The sequence below is a fragment of the Lathamus discolor genome, chromosome 6 (genome assembly GCF_037157495.1).
Source record: "Lathamus discolor isolate bLatDis1 chromosome 6, bLatDis1.hap1, whole genome shotgun sequence".
NCBI classification, from domain to species: domain Eukaryota; kingdom Metazoa; phylum Chordata; class Aves; order Psittaciformes; family Psittacidae; genus Lathamus; species Lathamus discolor.
The window spans coordinates 63337934-63356764 of record NC_088889.1 but is presented as its reverse complement, the minus strand read 5'-3'; the positions used below and the strand labels follow the sequence as shown (position 1 = coordinate 63356764).

The 18831-nt window shown below is 50.1% G+C and overlaps 2 protein-coding genes across 13 annotated transcripts in view; one reads left to right on the top strand and one right to left on the bottom strand.

Moving 5' to 3' along the window:
• WT1 (WT1 transcription factor) overlaps positions 1-18831 on the bottom strand; it is an 84521-nt gene that overhangs the window by 30295 nt on the left and 35395 nt on the right. For 3 of the 8 annotated variants that reach the window (XM_065683240.1, XM_065683241.1, XM_065683242.1), the window contains exon 1: positions 2856-3336. The exons of 2 other annotated variants lie outside the window; for them this stretch is intronic. In XM_065683240.1, the coding sequence (XP_065539312.1) occupies positions 2856-3246 (391 nt within the window). In that variant the 5' untranslated portion in view covers positions 3247-3336. Of the gene's footprint in view, positions 1-2855; positions 3602-18831 lie in introns of those variants that run through there. 3 more of the 8 variants (XM_065683243.1, XM_065683244.1, XM_065683248.1) reach the window with 2 other exon arrangements.
• Positions 1661-6650, top strand: LOC136016285 (uncharacterized). Of its 5 annotated transcripts, XM_065683251.1 has the most exons (5): positions 1661-2372; positions 2499-2613; positions 3978-4327; positions 4406-4638; positions 5781-6650. In XM_065683251.1, exons 4-5 carry the CDS (start codon positions 4538-4540, stop codon positions 6568-6570), a joined length of 891 nt encoding a protein of 296 aa, XP_065539323.1. In that variant the 5' UTR covers positions 1661-2372; positions 2499-2613; positions 3978-4327; positions 4406-4537; the 3' UTR covers positions 6571-6650. The 5 variants fall into 5 exon arrangements, with proteins under 5 accessions (XP_065539323.1, XP_065539324.1, XP_065539325.1 ...); XM_065683252.1 differs by lacking the exon at positions 2499-2613 and having other exon boundaries at positions 1662-2372; XM_065683253.1 differs by lacking the exons at positions 1661-2372; positions 2499-2613 and adding an exon at positions 3795-3813.

Below are 18831 nucleotides of genomic sequence, written 5' to 3'. Positions count from 1 at the left end.
GGGAGGATTTTGTCAGTCCAGAGGAAGCACTCCTGGGCTGTTTTCAGGCTGCTCTCTCAGCTCCCTTGGGTGCTGGGTGCTCGGCTCTGCATCGCAACCGCCGATCGATCGATATATATCACAGGGGGAAGCAAAGAGAATAAACTGGAGAGGCAAAAAAGGGGTGCGACTGTTGCTTCTCGATTTCATTCTCTGTGCAGACAGCCTAGATCTAGCAACATTACATAACTTCGTTAACCTTGCGCTGGAGCAACGACGGGAGCAATGGGGTGGGGGCGGGCACGGGGGAAGAGGGCGAAAGAAATAATCCTTTGAAACATTCCCTTTCGCGAGGAATGTAAGCCGCCGCTGAGGCTGTGGGGCTGGCTTGTCCCACATCCCCTCGCCCCAGGATCCCAGCTCTGCCTCGCTGCGGCAGCGATGACAGGCCAGTACCTCACGAGCTCCCATCCCACAGCTGCTTCTCTCTCCTTAGCCCTCAGGGCAGAGCCTCAACCTTCAACTCCCTTTTCCCCGTTTTCCTCCGCTTCTTTTTTAACTTTCAGCAAACACTAACACTTTCCACACTACTCCTGGCCCGGCGCGGACTTTCGGTGACCTTCAAAATTCAGCTCGGAGCAGAACGAGGTTTTGGCCGCATTTTCCGGTGTTGCCTGACCCAAAGCTTCAGGAATGTGATAAGAAAGTTGAGCTCTGAATCGAGCTGCCGATAGTGAGGTCTCTTTAATTAGGGCATTATCAGAGACAGTCCTGATTAAGATGTGCTGAAAATAATTGAAAGTTGTACATCTGGTGGAGAACTGGAGGCGTCCAGTTGTTGGAGGAGCCCAGCTGGATGAAAGAGGTGAACGAGGAGAGGAAAACTGGGCAGAGGTTTCAAAGCTTTAGTTCCCTAACCCCCACAGCACCCCAGGCTTGGCAGAAGTGTCACCGCAGAGCCAAGGTAGCGTCTTTCCCACGGTCGGAGTAACCGGCTTAAAAGAAACAACCCAGGAGTTCAGCCTTGAGAGATCCAAAGGAAGAACACTTTATCCATACACACACACATAAAAAAAAAAAAAAAAAAAGGAAATCAAAGGCTCTTTGCCGAATTCCTCCTTGCCGAAGGAGTTTGCTGCGTGTCGACGCCGAACACAGCTATGGCTAAGCGGCGGTGCTGTTCATGTGCGGAGCAGCCCCGAGCTTAGCGGAGTCTCCAGGCCCGGCGGATCACGGGAGGAGCGGGACACCGCTCTCATAGGGTCTCGATCCAACCGGCCTGGCCCGGGAGGTGCTAAGATAAGAGTACGGCCACTGGGCCCCGGCTCTGGGGCACGCAAAGTGGTCTGTGTGCGGGCCTTTGCGCCGCAGACCGAGCGCCTCCCGCACAGAGCCGGGGACCAAGTAAAGCCCGGCACCGGTTCAGTGTTTCGGTGCGTTAAAGGCCCTGTTTCTCTCTGGGGTGGTTAAACTCAAGCGACAGGATGGTGCGGGGTCGCAGGTATTTTTTCCCCTCTTCCACCTCCTTACACACACCCAGAGCAGCGCTTATTTCCCTCACCCTCCTCTGCACCTTCCCGTCGCTATTTGTGCCCAGCCATTACAAATCCTCTACTATATCTGAAATCCTTTTATATGTCTTCGGGATTTCCCCGGCAGAGCTCCCTGATCCGCCGCGTTCTGTGTTGGAGAGATCACAGGCCGCTCCCGGGCGGACCTCGTAGTCCCGCAGGGTAGGCAGCAGCTCGGGTGCCCCTCCGCCGGCCCGGCTAGGCCGACGCTGCCGCGGAGTGCCAGAGCTGCTGCCCACCTCCTCAGCCGGTCTCGGCGGCAAGACCCCGGCGCCCCGCTCTGCGGTTCCTCACGTTAGCTGTGCACCCTGCGCCGGGCAGCCAGAGGGGCCGGGAAACGAAGGCAGTGGAGCGGTGGCACCGGGATGCCCTGCCCGAAGGAGGCCCGTATTCGGCCGTGCAGCTGAACAAACACTTCCCCACGGCCGCCGTTACCTCTCCGCACTGCAAACGTCGCCCCGGGCCGCCTCGCCGGCCTCAGCTAACACACAGCCTAGGACTCCGCTCCGGCCCTTCGCCGCGCTTCCCTCCGCCTGCAGGCGCGACGGCCGGACCCCCCTCGGTCAGACTGCTCCGGGAGAGCTGAAGGAGAGGGAAGCAGACCCGAAAGGCCCCGGGCAAGCTCGCCCCCTTTCCTTCCTCCTCCTCCGCTTGCACCCGCAAATATTTGTACTGCAGCCACTGGAAGAAAAACGACTAGACAGTGATCCCGGTACCACAGGCAGGGAATGACCCATCCATCTCCCTGCCGTGCAGCCCACGGGAATTTCTCAGCCGCCGCGAGAGACAGAGCAGTCGATTTCGGCCCCGGGGATGTTGAAGGTAAGTCACGGCCTGGGGCACTCAGTGCATAATTCTCTAAAGGGCTTGAAAGCACTAACGTGCGGACAGCGGTTTTCGGATTCGGGATGGGGTTTGGAGGTACACCCTCTTCCCACCCCCCCATAGACTCGCTGAGGAAATTGTCTTGGGGCACCAGCCCCACATCCACTCCGGCACCGGCGCCATTCCCAGCCCGAACAAGCAGGCGGGAGGCTGCTCCGACCGGGAGAAGGCCCTGAAGGTCCAGCCCTCCTGGCAGAGCAGCGGGCTGCGGGCGAGCACGTCCTGGCTTCTAGAGCCCCCTCGGAGCGAAGTGGCTGCCGCCCAGGCAAAGGAAAAGAGGCATGGAAGGGCTGGCCCGCTTAACCCTGCTCGGCCCCTACGGAGAAAGGCTGAGCTCCGTGTTTACATCCAGCGCTGCCCGGCCCGGCCAAGCGGGCGGCTCCGGGGGCTTCCCCCCGAGCCAGGCAGCTCTGACCTTACCCTGGTTGCGGATCGCTTGCTGGCTCTCCAGGCAGTTGGGCAGGTAGGGCGCGTTGGAGAACATCCTCGCCTGGCCGGAGGGCGGCTGGCTGGGCGGCGGGGCGCCGAAGGGCCCATAGCGGCAAGCCCCTGCCGTGCCCGTGAACTGACCGGAGAAGTGGACGGTGAAGGCGCTCAGGTATTGCTCCTCGTGCGGGTCCGACCCGTTCCAGCTCGGCTCTTGCTTGATGAAGGAATGCGCCCCCAGAGAGCCGTAGGAGGCCCCAGGGGGGAAGTCCAGGACGGGAGCCCACTGCGCTGCGCTGCTCACCGGCATGGTGCAGTTGCTGTTGCCCGGCAGAGAGGGCACAGAGGGCAGCAGCGCGTTGAGGTCTCGGACATCGGAGCCCATCTGCTCGCAGACCTTCTGCCTTCCGCCAGGCAGCCAGTCTGTCCCTGGGCCGCACTTGTTCCAGGACACCTGGCCTCTGCCCGCCAAGCCGGAGGCCGGCTCCGGCTGCAGGCACCAGGCTGGCGAGCTCAGCCCTTTAGGAGAGGTTTGATCCGGCACGCAGCTCCCCGGGTCCAGCCCGGCGGGAGCCGGCAACAGCGACAGGGAAAGGTTGTTCTCCAGGATCGCCTCCGGGGCTGCACCCGCTCCCAGCGCAGGGCCGGGCAGGGAGGGGTGTGCGTGTGTCTGCGTCCGCGTGTGTCTGCCCGCCTGCCTGCGCGTGTCCGTCTGTCCGTGCAAGGGGGGCACAGCCTCTTCGCACGCCTAACCTCGGATGCTTGCTCGCCCTCAACTTTGCAAAGCTCAAATAGAGGCGCTTGCAGGGGAGGAGGAGTCAGCCACGCCGATCCTCCATTCACACAACCTCCGCCAAGGGGCTGCCCACAGCCAGCTCTGCTGAACCCAGCCGGACAGACACGTGGGGGAGGAGAAAGGGGGACAAGGAGAGCCGGGGATGGAGGGGGAGAGGTTACTATGGGAGAATATATCTCCCTACACATCACTCCCACCCTTCTTCTGGTGCAAGTGCCACTAAATCTCACGCTAACGTCCCTTCTCTTTAGGAGAGACTTGCGCGACTGTTAGCGGGATCCAGGTGGCCAGTAAGTACATGTGGATGACTTCCCCAACAGGTCCGGCCGTGTCTGTGGGGACTCCCGAAAGCGGCCGAGTCGCAAGCTCCGGGACCGGGCGGAGAAGCCTCCGCCCTTGCGGTAGCTGGGGAAAGTGATCCGAGCCGGAGCGGGCGGACCCGTCCCTGAAAGGGGAAAGTGTCTTTCCGCCCGCTCACCAGGCGCTCGCCTCAGGGGGCGCCGAGCCACCCGTGCCGAGGTACCAAGAGCTCTGCCGGCGAGGACAGGAGCGGTCGCCCTTTGCATGAGCCCGGGGCCGGCGTGGGCCTGCTCCCAGGCCCGTCCCTCCAACCTGCCCGTGTATGAGTGGGAAGGAAGAGGCTAGGCAGGCGGGGGAGGATCGCAGCGCTGTAAGTAACCTGCTTTTGGTAGATTCACCTGGCCCTCCCTGCTCCTGGGCAGCCCCGGACTCTCTTTTCCCTCTCCAGCCTCCTAGACAGCAGCTCCTCAGCTTGCAGCCCGGCGGCGGCGGCAGAGATCCCGATGACGCCTTATCCGTTATCCCCGAACGGTCCCTCCGGGCGACTCGGCGGGTTTAGGGTCGGCACCGGCAGAGAGGGATGCCGAGATTTCGGCGGCGCGGGAGTCCTCCCAGACCGGCAGGAAGCCCCGGGGCAGGCGGCAGAGACCCGCGGGACGTGGCGGTACCTGCCGCAGCCAGGTGGGACGCGGGGCAGAGGCGAGCCCGCTGCCGCGCCAAACGTGAGGAGAGGGATCCTGCCGTCTTCCTTCAGAACTGCTAATTAATAATCACCGGAGGGGTGGGGGAGGAAGCGGTGCTGCTCCTACGAGCACGCGTGAGACAGCTCCCGCCGGCGGTGTGCTCGCAGGGTACGCGTGGGAGCACCGCCCCGGCCCCTGGGCATCTTCACCGGCCACTACCGAAACCGAAAACGCCCGCAGCGCATAGCTGCATCCTCCCCAGCCGTGTCTCCCTCCTTTTGCAGCGTCTATTTTTTGATAGAAGAAACACTTACCTGCCGCTGAAAAGACCGAACCCGTTGTCTTCCTGCCGACAAATTACGCTTCGGTATTTCCTTCCCCCCCCCTCGCGTTAAAGGTTACCGCATGCGTTGCCAATCTTGAAACGACATTTTAAAATTCAGAGGGTTCGATGACAAAAGAGATTAAAATCAGCATTATTAGATTAGCCAAGTATCGTTCCATTTTCTCTTTAAACTCTTTAACCAAAACTGTCAGATTTTGTTATTATGAAATTACATTAATTTTTACAAACTAACTTCAGAGAATTCCCTTTTCAAATCTCTTTTAATGCGTGAATCTATTTATTGGTGGAATCTACGTGTAACGCATTAGCGAAAAGACTTGTTGACTATCGCTGCCGGTATTAAAGATCGTTTAAGTTTACAGGATCCGCAGCTTCCCACAAGTACACCCAAAACTAAACCACCCTCGGCCAGCACCTGGGATACTGCCGGCTCCGGGCCCTGCTCCCCATCGCCCCGGGCTCCCCGCACAATGCAGCCTCCCCGCCCGGTACCCGCGGGGGGTGCGGGATCTGGACGGCTGCTGGGTTTGCCAGGTTCTGACGGGCCGACCCCTGAGTTTGGTCTCTTCATCTCCGCGTCCGAAACGGGCAACAGACATACAGAAATAGAAGTCTTTGCCCAGCCTAAGAGGAGTATTTAATTTCCCGTGAAAACTAGACCTCTCCTGGTACAAACAGAAAAAGCCTTTCCTGCAGGGGACTGTTTTTCGAACCAGCGTGGGGGTGTTTCTTATCTTGAAATAACCAAGCTTGATAAATCTTCTTAAAGTGAAAATGTTTTCTTCATCGCTTAGGTCTGCAGTGTTCCACTTCGGAGGAAAAACTGCCAAAGGCCTTCCAAACTTTCGCCCCACTTGCCCTTCCAGCGGTAAAACAAGCAGACGCCTTGCTCATCGAGGCTGGGGAAGCAAATATCGTCGGCAGCTGCGGGATGCCCTTTTGGCCCTGCGCAGCGCCGGGCACCGGCACCCTCCCGGGCCGCCTCAGGCGTGCAGGGCACGGAGCGGTCTCGGGCTAACAAGGCGGGCTGAGACAGAGATTCTCCGAATCAGGGAGAGTACCGGGACGTCCCGGGAGAAACCCTCAGCACTGCAGCCCGAGCCGGGGACGAGAAGTCCTGACCCTTCTATCCCGGGACGGGTTGGGAACTTCTGGAAACGGCCAGCGCTACTTCCCGCAGCCATTCTAGCCAGGCCAGGGAGAGTTCCCCGCCCCGCTACATACCCGGGCACCCACTCCTGCAGCCCCGGCCGGGAGCGCTGGCAGCAGCTCCCTGGGGAGCACCCCGGCATGCCGGGGGAAGCTGCTTCCCCGTGCCTGGGACACCTGCTCGTCTCCTCCCCGGAGATCCCGACCGCGATGCCAGTCACTCCGTCTACGCAAACCCTTCGCCGGCTCCCGGGCCTCGGTGCCCAGCCGAGAGCACCGGCCAAAGAGGTGGCAGCTGAGGGGACAGCATCTTCTTTGCCGATGTCTAGACGCGGGCGGGCCGGAACATATTGCCCTCTCCCCTGCAAACACGGCCCGATCCACATCTTTGCCAGGAAGCAATCAGGCTTAATTGTTTTGCTCGCTATTCCATAGCTATGTTAATTCCCGATAATGCTCAATCTTCGATTGTGCTCGAAGGCACACTGTACAAGATTAAATAACAGATATTTCCAGGAGGAGAATTATTCTACTGAGAGTCCCACGCGATCCCGAGCAAAAGGGTCTCGGGAACCTGCTCCAACCCGCGCAGAGCTGAAGCACCTCCCCAGCTGGCGTTCCCCTGTTCCGCTTTCTCCCCTGCCGTGCCAACCAGCTAAGGACTGGTAACTCTTATTACCCCATACTAAACTCATCAATTATCCCCTCGCGGCTTGGGGGGGTGGGGGTGGGAACTGACTTAAACAGAGATAAATCCCCGACCCAATCCCGCTCACAGCGCGCAGTGGATCTGTCTCCTTTCACTCAGGGAGCTGTTCAGAGTTTGATTATTTAAGTGCCAAGAACAACAGAAACAAAGCTGCGAAGCACCTGCGCAGCGGCCCCGATCCTGCATTCCCCGCTGCCCACCGCACGCCGCCGAGCATCGCGGGCAGCATGGCAGCCCCGGCAAAGCGGGCTCGAGCTGAGGGGCCAGCGACGTGTTTTTGAGCTGGGGAGAGGACATTTTGGTTATCCCTTCAGGGGCAAAAAAGCCTTTTTTGACGGCACAAGGTGCGTGCCCGCTACTCAGCTCTCCGCGAAGCTGCTCGGGCATTCCGGTTCCCCCGAGGCGAGGGGTAACCCGATGGCGGCTCTCCAGTGAACAGCCCCTAGGGGCCATCCGGAGCTCCCTCCTCACTTCGCCAGTTTCGCCGCTCAGGTCTGCGCCATCAGCTCGCCCCCCGCGCCCCCCGCGGGCTGTGCGCGCCGCTGCAGGCTCCGCCAGCCCGGCCCCGGCCCGGCCGGGAGCGGCGGGGCGAGCTCACGGCCCCTCGTCCGCCTCCCCAGCGCCGCAGCGGAGGGCCGAGAGAGGCCAGGCCGGTGGGGCTCGGGCCATTATTTTACCGTAAATCTTTGAAACGCTGGAACTAATTACGGAGAGGATATGTCTCAATTTGTTCCGCATTAGTGCCACGCCGGGACGCAGACACCGAGCACGGGAAATTGATGAGCCCAGCCCAGTCGCGCCGGGACCGCGGCCCTGACCCCATGTTCACCTCGGCGCCAGCCCCGGCACCTGCGGGACCCCTGGGCCGAACCCCTCGTTCTATTTCCCCTAGCGGTGTTCGGTTCGGGGCCGCAGGTGTGAGAGGTGAGGCCCGAGCCAAGTACGACGTACTACGAGGGCTCTGCTAAATTTATCTGCGCACTGCTGAGACGAGGCTCAGCATAAATCACGGGGCTGTACAGAGCCATAAAGTATCCCTCTGCATCCTGCCCTCCCCGGGGCTCTGGTGAAGAGGAGTTCACAGAAAACCGGGTATTGGTAACATCCTTCAGATTCAGCGTATGTGATGCTTTAAAAGTCTTAGCTATATAATGGGATATACTGATGGAGCAGCTAAAGCTATTATATAGAATTTGTATAGGTATTTGATACATACAAAAGAAATTGGGGGCACGGGGGAAACTTTTATGCTCAGTTCTTGGCTTCTCTAATGGTTTTAAAAGTAATACAATTATTATTTTGGGAAATTAAAAAAATATTCTGAAACTTAATACATTATAAACTGATAGCTGAGGAATTCATTTCTCCCTGGCTGTAGAATGTAGATCCCACTATAAAGGCAAATGGAACTCTAAATGTAATAATATAGAAGCAAATCAGTAACAATATTGCCACAGACACAATCCAAAGAATTCTTTGAGCCACCTGTAACGGCATCTTTGAATACATGTTGAAAATGTAAACCAAACATTTGTACATCCACAAGTGTTACCAAAGCCCTGGTGGAAGTGGACCTGTTGTCCCCAGCCACATGCTGCAGTATTTCTGGTACCTCTTGGGTAAGGAAAGGCAGTTTACCACCAGCAGCCTCAAGTCTTGCTAGCTGCTGGGTGGTACATAACAGAGACAGAAGGTGAATTGTCCTTTACCAGTTCCTCCAGTAGACTGACTGGTCATGAGCACGTTTTCCTAAACACTAACCATCCATGCCTTTATCCTTCAAATTCATTCTTGAACAAACACACTAACAATGCAAGCAAAGTCCAAATCTCACTTTGTTCTTGCAAAGCTGTTTTGCAGCCCTGTACAAAGATACTCCCTTGGCTAGTCTTTGTCAGTGGGAAACTAGTGGGACTCCAGTGAGGCTGCTCTGTCTTACATCAGCTGGGAATCTGAAACCCTTTTCAGAGGATTTTGTTCTCATCCTACACACTTCAGAGGAATTCACAGATGTAAGCACCTGACTAGGGGTGCTTTAGAGCAAGAGTGGTCCCACTGAAATAAATGCTTAAGGACTTCAGTCGACCGGAGTCTAACACCTTATACCATGCAGCAGGGGAAGCCAAGCATCTCTTCTCCCTATAGATGCTCAACTAGTGCAGAGGGCAAGCAGTGAAGACAATGTGCCTGGTGCGTAAAGCAGACAGGAACAAAAGCTCATAAGTTCTGTTCAATGCCTCCTTCAAGCTAAGGAGAAATGAAGAGGTGATGGCAGTTTTGCCAGAGTACTGCAGGACTCCAGCAGTATTTGTGGAGTGCTTGGAGACCTTGGGTAAGCAAATACACACAGATAGTTGTATTATGCAAGACAGCTCAGGGTGATCTGTCAGGGATGTGACCTGTGAGAGGGTGGCAGGGCTGGAGCTGCAGAGCTATTGCAACACGGTAAGTCCCTGCTCCCAGCCCTGCTAGCAGAGCATAGCCAACAGCTCCTACACTGCCTGGGAAGAGATTCCACTGCCCTCAGTCCCTGGCGCAGCCCTTAAGCTTCAACTGAGCATACCCAGTTCTTCACTTAAGTGCAGCTACATAAGGGTATGAGTCTCTTTTCTCTCTGGACTATATGTACTGATATGTGTGTATTGCAGCAATATGCCAAAGGCAAACAAGCTCATTTTTCTGATCTAGTTGCCTGGAAGCAACAGGCAGCAAAAATGTAGCTCAGACCAAAACAAAAAAGCTTTCCTAATTCTTTATTCTGAGGCTCCCCACTGAATGTATTTTTCTTCCTTCATAAAAATCAGAACTTTACAGCCAGTCTTTCCCTTGTGTATGCATCACATGCTGCTGCATGGAATGTCTGGCCTGACCACAAGGGTGAACAGTCATCTGAAATCTCCAGTACCAGGTGCAAGCAGGGACAGAAGCCCTGGTGCCCTTCACGGAATGGACTAGAACATCACTGGGTTGTGCAGGTGCCTGCATGGTCCTCACCAGCAGGTCACTGCAAGTCTCGGCTGTTTTCACATTTGTGGCTGTCACTGTTCAGCAGCAGCCTCTGCTGACCCTGCTGCCACCACCAGACTTGTCTGGCAAAGCTCACGCTGAGAGTGAGCTACACAGGGACAGTCAGAGATGGAGCTTGACAAAAAGAGGTTGGGGAAGAAAGGAGAGGAGGGAGGGAGCCCACATGTTAAATTTGCCTTAGAAGTCAAATTTCTTCTTTAGAAGTCTTTAGATTGCTCTCCCTTCAGATTTTGTGTATGTTTGATTCTGCTAAATTCATCTGAGTACGAACTGCTATGACACAGGACTCAAAAGCACGGAGAGTTTGCTGCAGCCATTGAGTCATGGACTCAGACTGATCACTTGTTTTTCCTTCCTATTACATGAAAGCAGGGTTTCATAAAGTTCAGATCAGAACTAAGAGCTACTTTTGCGATATCTCGACAAACCTTTATTGAAATATTTAACATGCTAGTTGAAAAGAAAGAAGCACAAAGAAACCCTATCAGCTTGTTATTAATGGCTTTTTAAATGAAACAATGAAAAGAACAACTAAGTAAGTGTTATTCCTTTCTCTAGATTGCACTATCATAGAATAATAGCTCTATGAACAGATTTGCAAGTAGCACCATCATGCTAGCCAAGATATTAAAAAAGTTTATGAGCAGTTGCTTAGAAAAAACAAGATAAAGACTATGGAAATCTGATAATGGTCAATGGTGCATTTATTCAAAACATAATACTCCAAGTCTCCATAAATCCTTAAATCCTTTGCAAATGAAAATTCCATTGTGATCCCTATTCCAGATCTAAATGATTTTTTTTTATTTTTTTTTCTTTGGTAGACATTCGATATATCTATATCAGTAGGTACAAGTCATGTATGTTTGTTCAAATGAGGAGATAATTCTAAGAAGGAGTATCTTTAGAAGGAGATTTTTTCATTATTACTTATTAGTAGCTTAATTTACATGAAAATATCACATTTGTGTGATTTGTTTAAAAATTCAGAGCTTCCACAGTTTCAACCAGTTAGCTTTGAAACTGCACCCAACCCAATGCCTGCTCTGCTCCCAAGAGCCTTGCTTTTTGCAATATTTGTCGCATTGCTGCACTCTAAGTAGCAGCAATGTTTGCTACTTTACATGCATCTGAGGAAATGAGTTCTACTGCTTTGAGCAGCTGGTTGAAAACAAGGAATACACTGAAAGGCCAAGCAGAAGAGACCCACTAGGGGAAAAGTCTGTCAGCCCATTTTCCCAGCTCCATGGTCTGAGCTTCCCAATTTGTAGAAGCCTTGTAGTCTTCACTACTTGGCTTTTCCCGTGCTTCTCTCCTCACTGGTCAAATCCAAATGGATTCTCAGCTATCAGTTTACTCTCAGAACCTCTGGGCAGAAGTAAAAATAAGTTCAGCAAATTGGTGGGGTATCAGCTAAAACACACCTAATTTTTCATCAGATAAACTTCTCTTAGGGGAAGTACTGGAGTCAGCTTTAGACAGACACAAGATCTATAATGAACTAATTCTACGTATGCATAACACAAACACCTTGTAATAGCTACATATGCTTTATCATGGAATGAAAGTTCTTGAATAATTTGAGAAAGTTCATGAATAATTTTCCTTGTTTTACTAGTTGCTGTTTAAGGATAAAAGCCCCTCTCTGGCCAAATAAGGTTTTCAGAGTACTTCGCACTTGCAATATACTTCACCCCAACACCATCTATCGACAATATCCATCCAGATATGGTAAAGGCTTGGGTCCAGATTGTTGAGGATATATGCAAAGGCATATGAAATTGCCACCTAATCCATCTTCAGAGATCATGTCCCTTTGGATAGCTGGATCCAACCATGCAGTCTCCTGCATCAAAGAAATGGGATCGACCCTATAACCCTAGAAAACACATTTGTACACACTAACTCAGAGGAGGCAGGTTTCTTCAAGAGCTGTAATATATAGTAATGCTAACCAAAAAAGCAGTCATAGGCCAGTCAGCACTCAAGGGATGCTCTGGGCTGCCCAACAAACAGAAAGAATCCAAAGAACCTCAAACACAGTTAAGAGATGGGAAGAGTATCTGCTCCTGGATGCCAAGTTGTTAGGTGACTACAGAGCTATGCTTTGTGGAGCACTGTTAGGCTCTGAATAGCCTTGTACAATTTTTCCCAAATCACAGAAGTCCCCTGGGAAACTTCAGTAATCAAACAAGATCTCGCGGTTAGGAAGCTTTTCTTCATCCAGCCAATTTTATTTCCCCTTCATCATTCCATCCATTACTCATTACATCCTCCTGCCAAACTCAACATAATTCTTTTCTCTCTCATGCTCGCATGTTTCAGTTACATATAAACCATTATGGCCTTTCATTCCAGCTTTTCCTTCGCCTTATTCAGCTTGCACATATTTAGTCTTTTTCATTTTTCCTGCTGTCCTCCTCTGAGCTCCCTCCAACAGCATCTCTCTAGAATAGAAGCACTTGAACTAAATATTCTGCAAACAATTACATACAGCAGTTTCTAAATGTAAGGACACACAAACCAGTAACCGAATCACCTTGAACAACCGAGTGAGAGTTCAAACCCATAAAATTGTCAAATCAGGATAGGGAACTTTGGATGATACTGCAAGATCAACTTCACAGGAAGCCCCCAAGTAAGGATGTCTTCAAAAGAATTCTCTAGTCTGCTTTATGGTCCTTGTATCAAGGAATGTGTCATTAAGTACATATCTGCCGTGATTTTAATGTACAAAGTATTTTACAAGCATTGTGCTGCTGTGACATTAGGAAGATACCAGTAACTGCATATTACTCTTACAATCTTCTAATGTATCCTTGAGATACAACTTAATTATTGTTCCGGGATACTGAAGTTCATGTAAAGGCAACTATTTACCCAATTAAGTCATATATGGTTGAGCAACTCATGCTTAACATATTAGAACATCACCACGTTACACAGTTACGATAGTTTGCTTCTATCATCACGTCCTGCTTCAAAGAAACAGCTTCTGCAGCCTTTCACTGCTGAAAATGTATGGTTCTTTTCCATAAACAAGGAAAGGTCATGCCACAAACCAGAGCATATTACAAATTATACTTTATCTATACATCCTAAGCTTAGGTTGAAAGACTTTGAGTTTAGTCTTCTGAAGATGGCAAATACGGTAATTTATCTCTTCAAAACCTGGGAGCACTGTATACTTGAAATTGGGTTTACATCCAGTCAGAACAGACAGTTATCTAAATACCTGTTTCTGCTAAACTTTATCAGCTTTATAACTAGACCTGGATAATGGTGTCTGTTTGTGTAAGGTGCCAAAACTGACATGGAGCTACATTATCACTCTCTGAATTCAGAGTCTGATTTCCTTTTAATAACAGACAAGGCAGGTGAAGTAGCAGGAACTTCAGAGTACACATCATAGAATCATAGAATAGTTAGGGTTGGAAAGGACCTTAAGATCATCCAGTTCCAACCCACCTACCATGGGCAGGGACACCTCACACTAAACCATATCACCCAAGGCTTTGTCCAACCTGGCCTTGAACACCGCCAGGGATGGAGCATTCACAACTTCCCTGGGCAACCCATTCCAGTGCCTCAACACCCTTACAGTAAAGAACTTCCCTATATCCAGTCTAAACTTCCCCTGTTTAAGTTTTAACCCATTGCCCCTTGTCCTATCACTACAGTCCCTAATGAAGAGTCCCTCCCCAGCATCCCCATAGGCCCCCTTCAGATACTGGAAGGCTGCTATTAGGTCTCCACGCAGCCTTCTCTTCTCCAGGCTGAACAGCCCCAACTTCCTCAGCCTGTCTTCATACGGGAGGTGCTCCAGTCCCCTGATCATCCTCGTGGCCCTCCTCTGGACTTGTTCCAACAGTTCCATGTCCTTTTTATGTTGAGGACACCAGAACTGCACACAATACTCCAGGTGAGGTCTCACGAGAGCAGAGTCGAGGGGCAGGATCACCTCCTTCGACCTGCTGGTTGCGCTACTTTTGATGCAGCCCAGGATACGGTTGGCTTTTTGGGCTGCGAGCACACACTGGTCCTTCAGGACCCATGAATGGATTTCATCAGGTCCCATGGACTTGTGCATGTTCAGGTTCTTATGATGGTCTCGAACCAGATCCTCTCCTACAGTGGGCCCAAGGTCTTCATTCTCACAGTCCCTGCGTCTGCCTTCCAAGACTTGGGTGGTGTGGTCAGAGCATTTGCCTGTGAAGACTGAGGCAAAGAAGTCATTAAGAACCTCAGCCTTCTCCAAATCCTGCGTAGCCAGTTCTCCCAATAGCTTCCGGAGAGAGCTCATGATGTCCCTAGTCTGTCTTTTATTTGCAATGTACCTATAGAATCCCTTCCTGTTATCTTTCACATCCCTAGCCAAGTTTAACTGTAACTGGGCCTTAGCTTTCCTAACCTGGTCCCTAGCTTCCCGGACAACATCCCTGTACTCCTCCCAGGCCCCCTGTCCTTGCTTCCACCTTTTATAAGCCTCTTTTTTCCTTTGAATTTTCCTCAGCAGCTCCTCATCCATCCAAGGAGGTCTCCTGGCCTTCCTGCTGCACTTCCTTCTAGTTGGGATGCAGCACTCCTGAGCTTGTAGCAGGTGATCCTTGAATATCAACCAACAGTCTTGGGCCTCCCTGCCCTCTAGGGCTATATCCCATGGAACCTTACTAAGCAGGCTCCTGAAGAGGCCAAAGTCTGCTCTCTTGAAGTCCAGGGCAGTGAGCTTGCTACACGCTCTTCTCACTGTCCTGAGGATCTCGAACTCAACCATCTCATGATTGCTGCAACCAAGGCTGCCCTGGAGTGTCACATTTCCAACCAGCCCTTCCCTGTTGGTGAGCACAAGGTCAAGCATGGCACCTCTCCTTGTCAGCTCCTCTATTACTTGCAGAAGGAAGTTGTCTTCCACACAATCGAGGAACCTCCTGGACTGCTTGTGCCGGGCCATACTGTCCCTCCAGCAGATGTCAGGGTGGTTGAAGTCCCCAGTGAGGACAAGGGCCTGTGAGTGTGAGGCTCTTCCTATCTGTCTGTAGAGCGCTTCATCCACAGAGGCCTCTTGATCAGGCGGTCTGTGACAGATCCCCACAGTAATGTCTCCCATCACTGTTCTCTCTTTAACCCTGACCCACAAACTCTCTGTTGACTGTTCACCTGTCCCCAGAGTTCCATACTCTCCAGCCTATCCATAACATAAATAGCAACTCCCCCTCCCCATCTGCTGGCCTTGTCTTCTAAAGAGCCTGTAACCTTCCATCAGCCTAAGGAGAGAGACGTGAGATGGGTACTGGCACTGTGACATGCAGTGCAGCATGTTAAATGAGCTGTGTGCAACATACTGTTAAGCAGTAACTTCGGTTTTAATCCATGGAAGGTGTCAGGTTTGGAGTGAGTCCTGATGTTTTCTGGGCCCTTGCCCAAAGCATGTGCTAGGGCTTCTCTAACAGAACAGAGTCCACCTGGGGTCACTGAAACATTCACCACGCCTGGGAGAAGGGCGATTTGCCCCAGAACTAAGATAACTACATGAGCTTTCAATGCCAGAGCAAGAAACATCAGGGAATCATTCAGAATGGGCAACTGACGGATTGAAAGGATCATGAGTACACAGCAGGAAGAAGACATCTCAGTGAAACATCTGCATCTACCTGCTAAGCCTTCTGTGGAGCAGAAATGGCATATAATGTGCATGTCCCAGTCCAAGCCCAAGTATTTGTACTAGAACTGCAGTCTTACAGGATGGTTTGTCTTTCCACAGAGCTGCTTTTTTTGTCTTCCTCAGCTTCTGTGCTTGATCTCCTCCCCCTGAATGTATTTTTACTATAAAAGAGAAGGATGCACTCCATTTCTGTCTTTCCTAAGTAACTGAGAGGAACTACACAGCACAACTCTCATAGATAATTTTCACACCAAGGACACAAAGGTGCTCCAATTACCTGGCATACGCATACCAGGAGAAACAAAGGAAAGGGAGGGTTATCCCTCCTCCCCTGTAGCCTGCCTTTAACACTGCCTGCTGCAGCACATGGCTTTGCACCCCACCTCATGCAGTCCTGGACTCTTGGCTGTTCTCTTACTTCTCCCATGTGAACTGAGGTCATGTTCTTTCTTGACTGTGGCCAGAAAAAAATAGGTGGCACAAGGTATGCAGGTATCAGTCCCTATGACCGCTGACAAATCTCAAAGAACTTATGTGGATTACGTTGGAAGCATATTCCTAGAGATACTGTTCATGTTTATAAAGCCTTTTGGGGTGAACATTGCTCAATGGAAAAACAGCATACAAATTTAACAAAAGCCATGCTGCAAAAATATATAAAAAAAAATAATTCTCCCACAGGAACTGAAAGGCATTTCATACATGTCCAATGAGACATTAAAAATAATTATGTGGAAGAGTAATAGCTCCCTTGGTTGTTTTAATATATTTTTGTCTACAAACAAGAAATGTTCTCTAAACTGCTGCCTTGGCTTGGCTTGAAAGGTCTCTCAAACAAAAGCCCTTCAAGTGACCCTTAGATTATTAAAGCTCAGTAACAATGAATGTGGATCTCAGTTCAAAGACTGTAAAAATAGAAAGACAGCAGTTTCGGACTTGGAAATGAGTATGCCTCAATACACCAGCAACGCACAGAACATATTTTTGATCAACAGTCCTACCTTCTCTGAACAAAACCAAAACGTTTTGTCTGATGTTTTCAACATTGTTTTTCTCTCAAACAGTAACTGCAAATAGACTCACTTGTAGTATAAATGGAAAGGCTGGATGCTGTGTCTGAATTTAAACTTCTCAGAGCTCATTCAGAGAGCACTTCAGATCACAAAGGTGGGGTATTTTTATTCTATTCTTTATGATTTTTCCTCCAAAACTTGCTAAATGTCATTAGTATCAGCTGAAAGGTTTGTAGCAAACAAAAAATTCCAGCAATGCCAAATTACAAAGCTTAAACACTCTAATCTGTGTCTCCCATGAGAAAGATACAAAGGTTGAGATGTTCAGTGACAGACATTGATGTCAGATGCCAAAGCAGGAAAAACAAACATAGGAGTGGGGAGAGATATATAGGCCCCATAGAATAGCTTGTTTTGAAAGTCATATGTCATTTAAATCGTCTTTATAACCAAAGAAGTTAACTAATAATATTTTTTGTGCAGTTTGCTGGCAGAACATACCCTTCTGCCAGTTGATAGAGTCAGTTTTGCACTTGTGAACTGTTGAGTTCACAAAAAAAGAGACAGCTTTCTGGTACCCGCTTCATTGCTGTGAGTGCCAACAGCTGTTCACTGCATTCCCTCCAGGCACAGGCCAAAAAGGATGTTGCCAAAGCAAGTGGACAGTTCCATCTCCTTTGTGTCTACTAGACTTACTCTTACAGGCAGTGGAAGAACTGAAGAAGTAGGGACTGTAACTATAGCTGAGAGGACAATCTCCCTAAGGAACAGTAGTCATCTGTCCCTTCCACCTAGCTTACCAGACCATTACCAGTTGTTCTGGCTTTCCATGTGTGCTCCCACTCTCCTTCCTTTAGGAGCAGCAGCCCAGTTCTCCCATCTCTGTGGCACACCCTTCAAATTTGTTTCATGAGTTCTATTTGCTATTAATAACACAGTGGCATTAGGCAGACAAAAGTGCTTAGCCATTTCTTAGCTGGGTAGGACATGTCATACTAAAACTCTGATGTTTCCTCTATGGAAGTTCACTACCACTGGGAGTACTGGTAGAGCTGAGCAGGTGGATAAAAAACAAACACGTTTTCCCCAGACACACCCCCCCTACACATTAAAAAGGCAGACAATGGCTGTGTAGAAATGATTCTTCTCCTTTGCTGTGGCCAACCAATCTTGTCTCTCCTTTGTTGAATTTCTGAACACAGGGCTCAAATGGTTTGATATTTGCAATAGAGAAAGTACATACAAACCTGTCCACCTGTGTTAACAGCTTGGAAGCTGTAACATCACTTCTCTACATGGGGATGCTTAATGACTGGAACTGGATTAGTATCCTTGCTGACCAAAGCTTTCTATTCAACCTGTTTCTATTCAGAGCAGTAAATTAGCTACCTTTGTGCTATGCCTGATTCCTGCCCAGGGGGTTAGGGAGATATTTGTTCTGCATAACCATGGCAACAAAGTTGGCAATTAGCACCAAGTTTGGCTATTCCTGTGAACAGGAATTACCCTGTGAACTCCATTTATCAGTCACTAAGCAGCCAGCAGTTTGACAGTGATGCATGTAATAATACTATGATGCATTTAATACTGTGAAGACTGGATTTGAATACAGTAATAAAAAAGACACTATAACCTATCGATCTACCTCTTTCTCACTCTCTCCCATGTTTTGAAACATTTGTATTTTCTTTTGGATTTAGTGAGCATCTCTTTGCTCTTACATTGCACAGACTAATGCACCAAAGCTCACCTACAGCATGGAGTGATCACATAGTTCCCTGAAAGTACAACTTCTCTTACTACATTTTATACAATACATTAAATGAAAAACAGGACAAAAATTAGTAAGTATATGTTGGAGGAAAATGTTTCTGAATGCAATCTGGAAATGAAGACAGATTAAAAGATGACATGTAATTTACTGAATAGATTAATAGTTTATAATGCCATTACCAATGTTCCTCAAAGCACTGATTTACTTTTAATGAGAATTCCCAACCCATAAAGGCAGGAACCTCCTCTCTGTTCTGTGTTTATACAGTGATTAAAAGAGTATGGCACTGTTCTGGCACCAGGGTTCCTAGGTGCTTCAGTGGTACAAGTGAACAATAGCAGCAGATGAAAACTGATTATTAGAAAATCTTAATGCTTAACAGCTTATCTTGACATCTGGTACAAAGAAACCAGGGCTTGGATTTCAACATTAATTCTTCTCAGAGTTACTGATTGCTTTTGCCAGTTGCATAATTTTTATAGTTGGTAAAATTCTGGTTACTTGAAAGTTA

Coding starts and splice junctions, on each gene's coding strand:
- LOC136016285 (XM_065683251.1), top strand. CDS start 4,538: ATGCCGAGATTTCGGCGGCGCGGGAGTCCTCCCAGACCGGCAGGAAGC. Junction 4,639..5,780: donor GCGGTACCTGCCGCAGCCAG/GTGGGACGCGGG, acceptor TTCATCGCTTAG/GTCTGCAGTGTTCCACTTCG.